At 44.0% G+C, this 15,592-nt stretch overlaps 1 protein-coding gene across 1 annotated transcript; it reads left to right on the top strand.

Annotated features, from left to right (window-relative positions):
- Positions 1 to 2,511: 2,511 nt before the first annotated feature.
- tnfsf10 (TNF superfamily member 10) lies at positions 2,512 to 15,013 on the top strand. The gene is made up of 6 exons (XM_061713606.1): positions 2,512 to 2,724; positions 4,439 to 4,564; positions 8,159 to 8,204; positions 8,299 to 8,415; positions 11,681 to 11,925; positions 14,266 to 15,013. Exons 1-6 carry the CDS (start codon positions 2,617 to 2,619, stop codon positions 14,473 to 14,475), a joined length of 852 nt encoding a protein of 283 aa, XP_061569590.1. The 5' UTR covers positions 2,512 to 2,616; the 3' UTR covers positions 14,476 to 15,013.
- The last annotated feature ends 579 nt before the right edge of the window (positions 15,014 to 15,592 follow it).

The raw sequence follows: 15,592 nt of genomic DNA, 5'->3' as shown, positions 1-15,592 counted from the left end.
CCCCGTTGCCGCTCCGTGGTCACGTGACGCAGCAGGGATGCAGAGCCCACCAGCAGCCTGGGTGGTGTTTGCAGACACGGGGAGGGGAGACAACGATAGTCAGACAACGCTTCCTGAAAGTCGTCAAACTTTCCCTCAGATGAAAATAAAACCCCGTCCCGCAGGTGTAACCTCAGTGAGCAGGGTTCAGGAGGTCACGGGACCCTCCACCGTCACGCTTGCTTACACTTTAAGTCTCATGTTTTTCTTATTTAGACCTCATTTATTATCTTTGTTAATCCTGGAGCTCTGCAGCTGGCTTCAAACTGATCCTCAACTGAACTGGAAAACATCGCCACGGACCCGAACGGCCTCAGTTTTAACGGAAGTCCCGGGTCTGGATGGGTTAAACATGGTTCTGGCATCAGTTCTGCTATTATATTTCTCCTTTTTAGTGAAACTTTAATGTTTAGAGCGACATGTGTCCCATGTTCTGCACAAGTTCTGCACGTGGACCTGAGGAGATGGAGACGAACGTCATTACAAAAGGCCGGTGAGAGACGGGCGGTTTGATCCGTTTGGCAGCTGAAGGAAGGTCAAAGGTGACTGCTGCACAGTTTGGAGAGCTGTGTCAGATTTGTTCATGTCATTTTCACTTCATCATCCATCCCCTAATTTCCTTCAGGGTTTTCATCTTGCAGCAGGATGGGGTTCGTAACATCGTGGTTTTGTTACGCAGCCTGTTTAAGTTAGAGACGCACCAGTTTCCAAAACAGCCCCGTCATTCAGGACTATCGTCCTCTAACTGCAGGGAAACACGTATCTGCAATCACCGAGGAGATGCAACAGGCCCTTTGTGCCGCTCTAAAGTCCCGTCTTCACATCGCAGAGAAACACGATACGAGCGCAGCCTGTAATGGTGCAGAAACGTCTGGAACATCTGGTAGATATTTCACCGGAGCAACCTGACATCTTCTGCTCATGTGGTCTGAGGCGGCGCACAGTTGGGAGGCTTTTAAGGGAAAGTTTGGGTTCTTTCCACAAAATGCCCTTAGGTGGGATCAGAATCAGAAAAACACTGAAAACTGCGACGCCAGAAGTTCAGAGACTTTGTAAAATGCAAATAAAAAACAGAATGCAAGGTGTTTTATGCAATATAGGACATAAAAAACACATGGAAGCTCTGAGCTGCAGGCAGGTTAGTTCTGCTCTGGACTCTTCTAACGTGTAATGACTCAGTTTAGCGTTGTCTTGCTGAGTGATGCAAAGACGTCCATGGAAAAGATGTTGCTCTACAACCTGTATTTATCGTCCAACAGTGATGTTTCTATTAGACTTTTTTGTGGTCTTGGTCTTATCTCGGTCTCAGACTCGGATAATTGAGATGCCGTTGCACCAGAATCTGGTGATCGGCAGTTCTTCCTCTTGTTAATGTACAGTTTTCTAAACTATTTGTATTTTGCATCTGATTTAATGTTTTGGTGCATCTGCATATGTCTGTATTTGATTACAGTTTTGTGTTTGTAACGGCCTTGTTTGAATAAATATATTAATAATATTTGCATATCGTTGTGATTGATGAAGCATCAGGTCCATTTCAGTGATGCTGATATACGGTGTAATCTGATTATTTTAATGGTAAATAATGTAATTTCAGGTTGATAATTGTATCTTTAATATTTAAAATTCCGGTTTCATCTCCAAATTCAGTCCAATTTAAATCACTAACATTTACTATTCATTCCTTCTCTGAGGTGGAGGGGGGTGTTGGAGCTGGTTATTCTGCTAGAGGACTTTGGGACTAGTTAGTAGTCGTGTCAATCCTTAAAAGCACTGGAGTCAATCCTCCAATAGTGTAGAAATAGCGGTAGTGCAGTCGCCACACATATCTGATCTCAGCTGATGGATGAAAACATTTATAGTGAGTTCAACATCATCATCCACTTCTCTGTGTTATTGTGCTGCAGTTGAATACAAGCTCATATGGAAACTAGCTGAACCAGGATGGAGCTGATGTTCTACAATCACGCAGGATCAGGAAATTACTAGGTTTGGTTTTGGTCTTGGTGTAGGGGGTCTTGACTACAAGTCTAGTTTCTATCAAAAAATAATAATAAGAAGGAGTCACTGGCATTAGTTGTAGATGTTTCTGCAAGTGTTTGGTTTTACAGTTTCAGTTCCTTGAAGTTGCTGCCATCACATCCAAATTCAGATCCGTTTTTGAAATGAAAAGATGAAACGTCTCTTTTGTTTGTCCTGTTGAGAATAAAGTGCGTGTTTGTGAGAACTGAAAATAACTCCTGGTGGCATGGAGGGGTTTTTCTTCACAGAGAACCCCGCAGCAGAGATCTCATGCGCAGATATGCGCGTCCACAATGAACTATAGAAAAGCAATCTGTGTTTTCTCAGCGCGCAAATGAAACAATAAAAACGTCCAGGAGAAAAAGTGAAAGGCTGATTCCGCAGGCCCGCCTCCTCCTCCTCCTCCTCCTCCTGCTCCTCCTGCAGGGCTGGGGAGGCAGGGGGAAGGTTCCGTCTCCAGCCTCTGCCATTGTTCGGGAAGCCTGCGTCGGGACGGCTCGGTACCGGACGGGACGGCGCTGGTGCTGCTCGGGGTCCGGGCGGCGCTGTGTCGGCATGACGGGCTCCGGTCCGAAGCTCGGGGTCCTGCTGCTGGTGGCGGTCCTGCTGCAGACGGTGGTGGTCACCATCACCGTGCTGCACTTCACCACAGCCCTCAACGCGGTAAGAAAGACGCAGCAGCGCAAAGACGCAGCGTAAAGGCGCAGCGCCGCGGGCTGCGTGGATGCACCTTTAACCTCAACCTGGTCATCTTTCCTCTCCAGATTTAATGTGGACACTTTTCTGTTATTTCTCTATAGTTTTTAAGTTTTACTTGAGTTTTACTTCATGTGCTTTAAAAAAGATTTATTGGAATTCCATTTTTTATCTTCTCTTCACTGCAATATAGGCCTCTCTTTCTCTTTTTCTCTCTCTTACAGTTTGATTAGCTGTGATTATCAGGAAGTTTCTGCAAAGCTCTGTGTGTGTGTGTGTGTGTGTGTGTGTGTGTGTGTGTGTGTGTGTGTGTGTGTGTGTGTGTGTGTGTGTGTGTGTGTGTGTGTTCTTGGCTTACCTGGATTCATTCCAGTGTAGTTCACAGGGTGTGTGTGTGTGTGTGTGTGTGTGTGTGTGTGTGTGTGTGTGTGTGTGTGTGTGTGTGTGTGTGTGTGTGTGTGTGTGTGTTTACAGCCATTAATCATTAAACCCCGATGACACGCCGCCTCGTTATGTGAGAAATGAAATCTAAACAGATGAAATGCAAAGGAACAGGACTCGTGCCAGGTACACAATTGTTCTGGTGTGAGACGTGTTTACGTCTTGATTACTGACACTCTATAAAACATTTAGAGCCTGGACCCTGAACCACCTACCACCCACCAACCCTTGTATACAAGGGTTGGATTTTAATCACAAAAATCACACCAGAACAAGAAAGAAAGATTTAAAAAACAGCAAAACCAAGCCCCCCATCCCTCTTTCTGGCTCCTTAGGATTTAAAAAGTGCTGCTGATCATCAGCTGTGATGAACTGATCACCGGTCTGTGTTTGCTGCTGTTTTAGCAGGTTGCTGGTCTGGAGCAACACAATGCCTAAAGGGAAAGACATTAGCAGTTGTTGCTCTACAGGTGGTTATAAAACCAGCCCGTCTTGACTGGATATAGTTAGTTAGTTAGTTAGTTAGTTAGTTAGTTAATATTTATTTCGGTCAATCACAAACATAAAAATCAACATACAAGATAACACAGGTTTTTCTTTGGTCAACATTGTGATTATTTTGACCGAAAAGGTCTGGGCTTGAAGCATAAAGCTCATCTTGCACAGCTTTTAACACAATAGAATATACAAAAAGAACAAATGAAGTATCATGAGGCTACACAAAATAATAATAATAATAATAACAATAATAATAATAATAATAATAATAATAATAATAATAATAATAATAATAATAATAATAATAATAATAGTAATAGCTTAAATAACTGTAATAATAGTAATAGTAATAATAATGATAATAATAATAATGATAGCTCTGAAAACAGAAAGTGAAAAGATGGTAAGGAAACCGACAAAACCAATTTAAGTTGTCATTTCATCTCATGCATGTGTGCATTCTTCTTTGTTTGCTTATTATGCTCCTATATATGTGTCCATCCTTTGCTTTGAATAATATCTTGTATGCTTTTATTGAGTTTGCTAATTTAAGGTCGTTGTCTAATGAGTTCCACAGTTTTACTCCTAAAACGGATATACATCTGCCCTTTGTATTTGTTCTTATTGCTGTTGTGTCAAACACGTACAGTATACCTTAGAGTTACAGTTGTACACCTGGCAGTTAGCTGTTCTTTTTCTAAAGGAACAGATAATAATGCTTCTCTTGGGACCCCCCCACCAGATGAAGGAAACCTTCGCCAGGAGCAGCGTTTCCTGCCTGACGGGCGCCGACCTGCAGAGCATCACGGCCGTACGGGGGGATCCATGCTGGCAGGTCTCGCAGCAGCTTCACCAGCTCATCGAGAAGGTGTGACATCACACACACGTCCGTGCATGAAGCCGTTGATACTCAGGCCTCGCCGGGGTCGCAGCGCGGGGCCGCCCCGTCCCGCTGAGCTGCACGTTTCTCTTTGTTTTCCTACCAGCATTAAAAACTCTGATTTGTTGGCAAGCTGTGCAGCTTTTCAAACTTAATCTTCCCCAGCCTGTTTCAAATAAAAACTCCCCACCCACTTGATTTTTGGAGACATTACTAATCCCCCCACAGATCAGCTGCGAAGCCCGAAGCCTCCCGGAAAATGCAAACGTCATGAAGCTCTTCAGTTTCGTTGTTTCTTATGTAACCGACCTTCTTACCACCCTTTGATAACGTCCTCGTCCTTTTGTTTAAGAGGTCGAGGTGTTCGAGGTATTGATTTGGCACCTTGGTGAAATAATGACAGTATCAGCCTCCTGCTTTAGACTAGAAGACGAGGGTTGCGTCATTATTCTCATAAACGGGGGACTTCCTGAACAGCAGCGGAAGAAAAATGCTGAATTGATCCAAATCTCTGTTGCACAATGAGCTCCTTCATAGCGGGAGATGTGATGCGATCCTCCAGGGGTCTAATCGGCACAGGAATGCATTCACCTGCCCTGCTCTAACCCCCCACAGATCCAGTTAATAGAAGGTCTTTTCCTCGCTGTTTGTGCATATCTTTCTTATTCCAGTACTCCTCCTCCTCCTCCTCTGCTGCTAACCTCTCGGGGAGGTTTCCCACTGAGCCGAGTGATTTTATTTAATTCAGAACATGAACTGGGAGAGTTGAAGCCTTAAAAGTGGTTTAAACTAATGACTTAAATGATCTGAAATCATATTCACACGTTCAGTAAAAACCAAACCAGCACGGTGTAGTTTCAGTGGAAGGTTTTCAGATGTGTGACCTCGCTCCGTTGACACTCCGATGGGAACGACGTTCCAGCAACAGAGTAGGAAAAACTAAAGATAGTTGCAGGAACAACATATTAAATGTTTTCATAAAACAGGTACTCGTGAAACTTTCCCAACTTAGGCCTCGCTGGCGCTGCAGCGAGCCTTTGTTGGCTAAAAAGGTCCTATGTGGTATTTATCACAGCTCTTTATAACAGCTCAGCAACACTCTTAAGAAGCAGTGTCGCATGTTTGTCCGATAGAGTGGGAATAAGATCAATCAATGGTAAAATTAGCTGAGTAATAACTATTAAGCGCATACAGATGGAGTAGCAGCAGCACGTTCCAGGTTGAAAGCACCATCCGTATCTGACGTTATGTCAAAAACAAAAGACAGAAATGTTACACATTAACACTATGTGCATCAAGGGTGATCAAGGCTGCAGAGAGGATCATAAAGACAAAGCTTCCGTCGACGGACACCATTTTCACACAACGCTGCACGAAGAGACACACATCACCCAGCACACAACCTCCTCCAACATAATCACTCTACATTCAGCCTTAGACAAAGCAGAACGGACATATCATCACACGGAAAACATGCTTTTACAACAGTTTCTTCCCTGCTGCAGTGAGACTGACGGCAACAGCAAAGTACCATCAGTCCTCTTGACTAATGTACCTCTGTTTATTGATAACCAACTGGGAAAAGTGCAATATGCTTAGGTGTAGTATAAAGTGTCTGATATTGATATTTATTGTTATTTTATTCTTTTTTATTTCCCGTTTTAGTTTTTAAATGGAGTTTTAAAAAGTTTTTATTTTGTACTCTGTCGTCTGCACAATAATGGAAATGGATGGATGGATGGATGGATGGATGGATGGATGGATGGGTGGATGATGGATGGATGGATGGATGGATGGATGGATGGATGGATGGATGGATGGATGGATGGATGATGGATGGATGGATGGATGGATGGATGGATGGATGGATGGATGGATGATGGATGGATGGATGGATGGATGGATGGATGATCGATGGATGGGTGGATGATAGATGGATGGATGGATGGATGGATGGATGGATGGATGGATGGATGGGTGGATGATAGATGGATGGATGGATGGATGGATGGATGGATGGATGGATGGATGGATGGATGGATGATCGATGGATGGATGGATGGATGGATGGATGGATGGATGATGGATGGATGGATGATGGATGGATGGATGGATGGATGGATGATGGATGGATGGATGGATGGATGGATGGATGGATGGATGGATGGATGGATGGATGGATGGATGGATAGATAGAAAAGTTCCGATCAGTGTTTAGACTTTGTTAATGTCCCGGTCGGCCATGTTGGGTTCAGACAGCGTTGTAGCTGAGTTTCCTCAGACTTTCCGAGCTAAACTCTATCCACAGGATCATCAGTGATTCTGCTGCAAATGCTTAACGATGTTCATAACCGGTTCAGGGGGCTTGTGGGTAAAACCGGTCATAGACCAAAACTGTGTGAGGAGTTGAGTTAAATCTTTTAGCTCTGATTTCCATCTGATGAAATCCAGCAAGAACTACAAATGTGCGCCGTGTGCCGGTGCGGCGGGACCAATCAGGACTCACCTAAATCACAGCCGCGTCGCCGGAGGAGCAGTCGTGTCTGGCCGAAACGTGAGCAGGATCCATCACACAGCTGAGCTGTTCCAGCGGATGAGCGTGTAACTAACGTCCTGCAGCGAGAATTAAAGTTGAATATGAGAAATAAGAGCAGCATTTCTAAATGTGAGGGGAAGTGATCACTCCGAATGATTGGTTGTTGTAGGAACTGAATGGAAAAGCTCTGTTGATGAGCTCCACGTGGTCTTTTATTGTAATGATGATAACATGGATCGTCTGCACCCTCGTAAATATGTCCAGACAGGTTAAGTCACATTTTATGATGATGATTCGGTGCCAGCGTGGTGTAAACTTTACCTGAAGGGAATCTGACATCATCCCTTAAGCCTTTATACCATCAATCGTTTCCATAAAGGAAGGCTGCAAGACATAAATGCCACCTTGAGGGAGAAATTGAGGTATAAATTGATCATTGAGGAAGCGTGCAACCAATCAGAGATGTAGTTGCAGTGGAGTAAGCGCGCTTTCAGCTCGGTACGTTCCGTACCGGTGGAAATTTCAGTTAATGGGAGGCAAACCACTTCTCCAGAAATGTTTGTCCTAAATACGTAAAATCTGCTTTGCAGGAGCTCAGTCACGACTACGGTTACCAACCTCTGACTAAACCTCCCACAAAACACCTCTCATATTCCTGTTCCAGTCTGGTTTCCACGAGTTTAAGAGGGGTTGACTAGTTAAAGAAACCTAAAACATCAGGAAGGAGGAGATTTCCAAGAAATCCAGCCTGGACACAAGAGCCCTATTTTTTTTATTGTTATTCCATTTCCTCCTGATGTCAGCACATTGTCCGGGTCAAAGTCCAATAACAGATTGTTTGGAAGAGCTGTGGAATGAGCTGACTGTACATAAAGGGGCGACTTTATTACTTTTAATGTGTCTAGGATTCAGCGTTTCAGTCCAGGGCTTTGTTTTGTTGGTGCCACTTTCGGGTTCTGAGGTCCGATGGTGTCACGGGACAGCAATAACCCACAAGACATCAAAGAGTGGGGTCTGAATAACTGTTCCCAACTGTTCCCCTGCAGTCTCTGTCGCAGCGCTACCAGAGGCAGATTTCATCGGCCGTGAAAGGTGAGAGCATGAAAACATAGAAACTGGGCCAGAAACAACAACTGGATTCTGTTTTTATGTTCTGAAAGTTCATCCCTGTTTTCCTTCCCGTTAGATGAGGTGTCCCGGGTTCTGCCCTCGCTGGTGATGGACGACAGGGCCTCCTTTCGACCCAAAGTGGCGGCTCACGTGACGGGCAGCTTTGTGCCCAAGCCGGAGCGAGAGGAGGGAGGTGAGGCCCGCTGAGTCCTATATTTTCTGAAAAACAGACTTTTTTCAATTCAAAAAAGGTTTAAATGGATAAAAAAATACCCTATATATGACCTACATGTCCCACATATGGACTCACTTGAAATTTACAAAAAATACTAGTTATTTGGGATTTTGTTGTTGTTTTAAGCGTAAAAATGTCATGTGGTGCGACCGTCCGACCATGACTCTTGTTTTGAAAACTTTTCTTGGAATCACTCTAAATGTATTTAAATCAATCTTCTGCCCTATCTGGCATGATTTCTGAAATATCTTGTAGTGTGTAAGATTGCAACACATTTGTATTTATATTTCCATCATTATATACAAACAAAGTTTGACTGATGTCCATTTTATGAAATATCATGTGGCGCGACCATTAAAAAAAACAACCATTTTTGTATAATACTGAAAACTTGTAAAAAAAAAGATGTCAAAATGTTAAGGAAATTAATTTATTTTAATATGAATCATGGTTGAACCAGATGACCTTTTTTAAGGTTAGTGCCAATTCATCTTGACAAAAAACTCAATTTAAAATTTTCATATGAATGTATGTGTACACAACATTCTTAATGTTTGAACTACTGCAATAGATATTCTTTTTTTAATTATTTTAAAATTGACCTGTTGAAAATCTTTATTCGTCATTGACCCAAACAAAGTCTGAATCCAAAATATGAGATGCTAAAATGAGCATTTTGACTTCCAGGGAAGCTTTGTTGGATCTACTGACATCTAGTGGTGAAACCGCAAACTGCAACCAACTAAACAGGCAAATTACATTTTGACCAGGACTTTGTCCTTTTTAAATGATCAGATTTTAAACATTTCATATTGGGTTCAAAAATAATAACAGTGGGGGTGCTGTTTAGCTCACAGGGATAAGCAGGAGCCCCATAGACAGAGGACTCAGTGCTTTACCTCATTTCTCTGCCCCCCATTTCCTGTCTGAATACTGTTAATAGAGGTCAGTAAAGCCACAAAAACCTCAAATAATAATAATAAAGGACACTTTTCTCCCAGTTTGGACCCCCACCCATAAGAAAATCCTTTTGCCATGTATCATACGTTCCCTTCTCCACGTCGTCATCTAAGAGAGAGTTTGGAGGCAGACGTGTCGGTAAAGGTTTTAAATCAGCTGCCGAAGTCTTGTATTTTTTGGTGAGTTTTAGGTAATAAACTCAGATGATTTAATGACTTTTTCACACGGCGACACCAGCGGAGGTTACTCAGTCCAGCAGGTGTTTGGCGGAACCCGAGCCTTCGTTATTTATGATAGTGGCGGGGGTAATAACTAGTGTTAATGGGCACCTGGTGGGCTGGAGTCCTGTCATTTGCTCGATAGCGGGGCTCCAATTAAGTTAACGAGATTTTTTTTTGTGTCCCTTTGGTGACCATGGACACACCTTTAGAGCAGACGGGCTCGTGTTCGGCCTTTTAAAATCCTAACGCTGCACAGACGGCGTAGGAGACGCCATGTTAGGCCCATCGATGATGGGAAAATAATGTCGTAAGAAGCACTGACTTTTTGTATTTTGTATTGTATCTTGGATTTCGAGCATAAGCAAAAAAGAAATAAATAAAACAGCAGAACTATAAATCAATAAAATAAAAAAGAACAATAATAATCACCAAATAATAAATGTACCATTGTAAACAAAGTAGACGAGACTTAGTAAATATAATAGCAAATGTGTTCTGCTTGAAAAAGGAGTAGGAAGCCGTAAAAACTGATGAACTCAATACTATTTTTTTCCAATTGGATCCTCGTATTAAATATGAAAGAAGGACTGGACAAACCCACCTGTGATGTCACACACACATTTTCTGAAGAGTACTTTTGAAGCCTATTTCCTCATCCTGTGCAGCGTCATATTACGAAGGAAACAAACCGGTTCCAGGTTCCAGGGCTGGTTCTGGGCCAGAGCTGAGTTTGGAACCGGGTTTACTGTTTCCACTGATAAAGAATTGGCTCCGGTTACAAGGTAGCACCAACTCTTAGCTGGACTAGAGGAAAGAACCGCTTACAAGCGCAAACTGCAAATGTTTTAACACAGAGGTTAAATTACTTTGACTGGCTTTTAGAGCCGACCCCTAGTGGTCAATCGAAGAACTGCAATTTTTATGAACATCGTTTTGCCGTTGAGTTAAAATGTTGCTTTCGACATGGCATGTTCATGCAGGAAGTAAACAAAAGGTAGCTTAGCACCGTGAACCTCCACCTGCAGCACCACCTAGTGCTTGGAGACGTAATTACAAGCAACAACAAACAAACCTCACCTAAGAGTGGCCAACACATATTTCTGAGACTAATGGCACTTTTCCACTAGTACCTACTCGGCTCTACTCATCTCAGCTCGGCTCAACTCAACTTGGCCTGGTTTCTTTTCCATAACAATTCAGCACCTGGAGCAGAAGTAGGAGGTTGGAACGAAGCTGCTGTGACGTATTTGATTGTGTGAAACGAAGAAGACAACAACACTAAAGATGTAGAACCTGGAGGAAATGATAAATGTGCTGCTGGGTCTGTGGCTTGTGTTCCAGATCAAGTTAAAAAATGAGAGAGAGAGAAGCTTCAAGCGGCAATCCTTTTTAATTTTTTTAGTTTGTCTCTGCGCTGCTGAAAAGTCCGTTGGGAGCCGCGAGCAGCTATGAAGTGACAGAGCTTCTGGTAGATCTGGTCATTCCTTATCGCCCATCTAGATCCCTTTTTAATTCTCTCCTCAGCCGCCAGGTTTATGAACATCTGCACCTCAGAGTTGGATCATGAAACAGACTTTTGCTGGTGGAATAAAATGAACAAGAAGCTCCGTCAGAGTCGCTCTTTTGCTGATTTCCACATCCTGACTCAGACGTCTGACTCCAACCCCCCGACCAATCGGTGGCCTGTAGTGTGATGACGTCAGATACAGCCGACTCAGCCGCTTAGAACCTCAGCAGAATAGTTACAGAAAAGTATCTACTCTGCACGTTAGACCCCTGGTGGGAAAGAACCAAACTGAGTGGAGGCGAGCCTAGTCGGGCTGAGTAGGTACTAGTGGAAAAGCGCCATAACCGTCCCAACGTAACTTTAGACTCCTGAGACGTGACATCAGGGGGGACGGAGAGACTCTGATAACTGAAGACCAAACAAGACCCCGTCTCAAAGCTCCATGCCGACACTGGGAGCCTCTGCACTAAGATCGTTTGTTTGTGTCTCTTTTAAAGAAAAAGGACTGTTCTCTGAGTGTGTTTGCTCGTTCCAGCTCCGGTCTCCGCCGGCCGCCGGGTCCAGGGCCAGAAGATCTCCTGGTGGGAGGGCCAGAAGGGGCTGGCGTTCCTCCAGGACGTCCAGCTGGTGGACGGGGAGCTGGTGGTGCCGCAGCCGGGCCTCTACTACATCTACGCCCAGACGTACTTCAGACACACCCACTCCCTGGAGGAGGAGGGCGAGGACGGCGGCGAGGCGGAGGACAGGGGGAGACCCCTGCTGCAGTACGTCTACAAAAAGGTGACAACTTCGTCCTTGGAGAGTCGTTTTAGGCCACGTTTATACATTGCCGGGTATTTACAAAAACTGATATTTCCCCCTCTACGTTTTGAAAAATATCCTCGTTTACACGAACCCGCATAAATATGCTGTTAAGGTGCTATGAGCAGCCAAACCTGCAGGGGGCAGTGTAACCTGAAGATAAAGTCATGCTAGCCAATCAGAATCCTGGAAAAAAACGTCAACAAATGACACGTGTAAAGCCTGAATAATATGGTTCCGGTTAAATCGACGGCGTAGTCTACGTACGGTGCGCGTCGCCGCGTACCCTACGCCGTAGGCTCTGCGTTGGTGTAACGCAGAACCATAAATCAGCTTTGACTGCCAGTTACTTCGAAGACGGAACGAGAGTCTTTCGTTTGGAGAGACAGAGAAGTGGAGTTACTTTTAAGTGTGACTTTGGAATATAATTTAAAACAGGTAAAATACAAGAAAATATTGACGGTGGCCAAACAAATTGTAAACACAGGTCGCACAAATGATGCTGGTGACGTTTCTGTCTCATAATGTGACGTTCTGAAGCCTAAATATCCGTTTCCCTCCGTTTACAAGCAAACGTGAAAACAGAGTTTTTGAAAATCTCCACTTTGGCCGGAGTTTTCAGAAATTATCGTTTTTGGTGACTTTGAGCTTCGTTTTCGTGTAAACGAACGGCCAAAACGCATGAAAACACCCCCGTTTTTTCTCCGGCCTCGGAGACGATCCAAGATTCACTCATCGGTGACACAACAAACATCTCCTCGCCACAATAAAACTCGACACGACAACATGACCAGTGTACGTCTGCTCGTCGGCTTGTAACCTCCCAGCTTCGACTTCAGTGACATCGTAGAGCGATGATTCACATGCGCGACTAAAAAACCAGGCGGCGAGCATGTGTTGCCGGGCGGCGTCTCCGACATCCAGAATTCATTAGACTGGAGATATTTTCAAGGAAAAATCAAGTCCAGATCTGCGGTTACTGAAGGAATTAATCGTTTTAATGCTCCAGATATTAAATTCTTAGTTGAAAGTTGCAGCGACGAGATGAATAGATTTGGACATTTAAAAGAAAACAAAGAAATCCTCCAAGTCTGCTTCTGCTTAATTATCGCGCCTGAAACCGTCAAAGTAAATAAGCCCTTCTTGTCCATTTGGTTGATCTGGAAGCCTTTAAGTCACTTAAATGATAAAACACTAAAGGTGAAAGGTCACGTCACTCAGGATAAGACAATAAAAGTTGTGCAAAAGCTCTCATTTATGCAGCTCACATTCGGCCGCGTGGAGTCCCACATGTGCGGGTTCTGGTTTATGTTTTCTTGTTTGTTTTCCTGTGCTGTGGTCATAATTGAGACAGATGTTTATCTCTGGTCCCGAGGGGCAAACTCTCGGAGCGCGAGGCCAAATCAATCACGGCAGAGTGGTTTTTATTCAGCAGGAATGGAGCCGTGGGTGGCGCTCGCAGCCGTGCACCGTGCCAGCTCGCCATCAGACCGGGCCTCTAATCAGTCCACTGATTTCACGAGCCCTTTTTGTCTCGGCGGGTGTGTTTTTACTAGATTTGGGGAAACGTGAGCCTGAAGTTAAAGGTTTTATTGTTAAGAAACTGGCTCTCTCGGTCCTGAGGAGAGAGAAGTCGGCCCGCTTGGTAGGGCTGGGCGATATATTGAGATTTTAATATATATCGATATATTTTCAAACGCGATATGTTATATCGATTCAAAAAAAATCGATTCAAAAAAAAGATTTTTTTTTTAAAATATTTTTTTAATGATTTTGATATAGCTTATTTTGTGACAAATTGACTTAAATGTTTTATTTGAGATTTGCACAAATGTTTTGTTATTTGCACAACTGTCAACCTCAGTGGAAAAGTCTGCCTGTTACTGTCTACATTGTATTAATTGCAGTGTATTTTAATGTAATTGTTATGCAGGAAAGGGATATTTGTTTTATTTTATTCAAGAAGCATTTTTATTCTATATATGCAGGCAGTTTATTTTTATTTCATTTGTTTTATACATTTTGATATTGTGCAGACCTCTGTTAATAAATGTACCTGTGTGACATTTGGCACGAGGCTTTGTATTAAAACTGACTGTTTTTTTAAGGGTTTGCCTCAGAAAAAAATGAAGCTAACAGAGATGCTATGCTATAATGCTTTGGGGGAAACCCCAATTATGTCAGAAAAAATATCGATATATATCGAGTATCGCCATTCAGCTAGAAAATATCCAGATATGACTTTTGGTCCATATCGCCCAGCCCTACCGTTCGACCACGATTTACCCTTCTGTCACGTTTCTGTCCCGTCCCCACCAGATGAGCTCCTACCCCGTTCCCATCTTGCTGATGAAGACGAGCCGGACCTCCTGCTGGTCCCGGGGCGCGGACTTCTCCCTCCACTCCGCCCACCAGGGGGGGCTGTTCCCGCTCAGCACCGGCGACCGCCTGTTCGTCACCGTGACCAACGCCTCGGCCGTGGACATGGACGAGAAGAGCAGCTTCTTCGGGGCGTTTCTCATCAGCTAGACGATCGCGGGCCGGATCAAGAGGTCGGTCCGAGGAGATCCCCAGGAGGAGGGGGGATGTTTCCGTGATTCATCCAAGCTTCCGCTTGGTGAAACATCAAACTGCTGGGATCTCGACTCAGCCGGGGAAGAACTGTGATAACACTGGTTCTGTGGATGCAGAAGGCGGCAAGTGTGAGCGCCGATCAAGTCCGAGAAACCTTTTTGAATGTGTATGAAATAAGAAAGGATGTGCAGACTTTTATTGAGGCAGTTCTCTCGACTCTAAAGAAGCTTAACGTGTTTTTCTGTAGTAAATTAATTCCAGTACCAATCTCTCCAAAGGTTTCCGAGTGTGAACATTCGGAGGTCGATTGATGGATGGATTTGTGAACACAAATATGTAGCAGTGCCACAAGTCTCCACACGGGGGCGCTTTTTCCCGGAATTTACGCGCTCGTTTCTGCCACCTGGAGGAAACAAAACTACAACTTAGATGCAAACTAACACTGTCACACCTGATCTTTAAGCGGAAAGATTTTTTTAAATGTTTTTTCTTGGGCGTGTGTGTTTAAAGATGTACATATTGTTTGTATTTGTTTATTATTTTCTTTCAGATAAGATTCGAACATGGAGTCTGGACTTCTTTCCGAACTCTAAACTTAAGACCATTACGGGCCACGGCAAAAAAAACCCCATATAAACAGATTAAAGGAGTAACTTTGTCCCTCACTTCATCCGTTCCGGGGGAACATTCAAATACGGCTGCTTTCAAATCATATGTCATACATAATAGTGTGTTTTTGTTGGCGGCAGCCCCGCCGTCCGTCTGCCAGCGCGCCGGCTTGTCCAGCACGCCCCATTTCTCCAAGCGGGGCCTTAAACGCTCCCTAGCGGCCGGTATTCATGTTGTATTGGATTAACTGCAGATGGGACTTTCAGATGTCTGCGTTGGACCAGCAGAAACGAGCTCTCGTCTTTGAAGCTCTGCTGACGCGTTGCAGCCAACACGTCGTCAGCAGATCCCCAGACGTGTGAAGGAAACCCATCAGTTGCATCCACGGAGGTCAGATCTGCTGAAAAGCCCCATGAAGTTAAATTTGGATGTTTATCTTTCTATACGATCCGTTCTGTTAACC

This window comes from Cololabis saira, chromosome 22 (genome assembly GCF_033807715.1).
Source record: "Cololabis saira isolate AMF1-May2022 chromosome 22, fColSai1.1, whole genome shotgun sequence".
Classification (NCBI taxonomy): domain Eukaryota; kingdom Metazoa; phylum Chordata; class Actinopteri; order Beloniformes; family Belonidae; genus Cololabis; species Cololabis saira.
The sequence above is the reverse complement of the archived record's forward strand: the minus strand, read 5'-3'. Positions and strand labels throughout refer to the sequence as shown.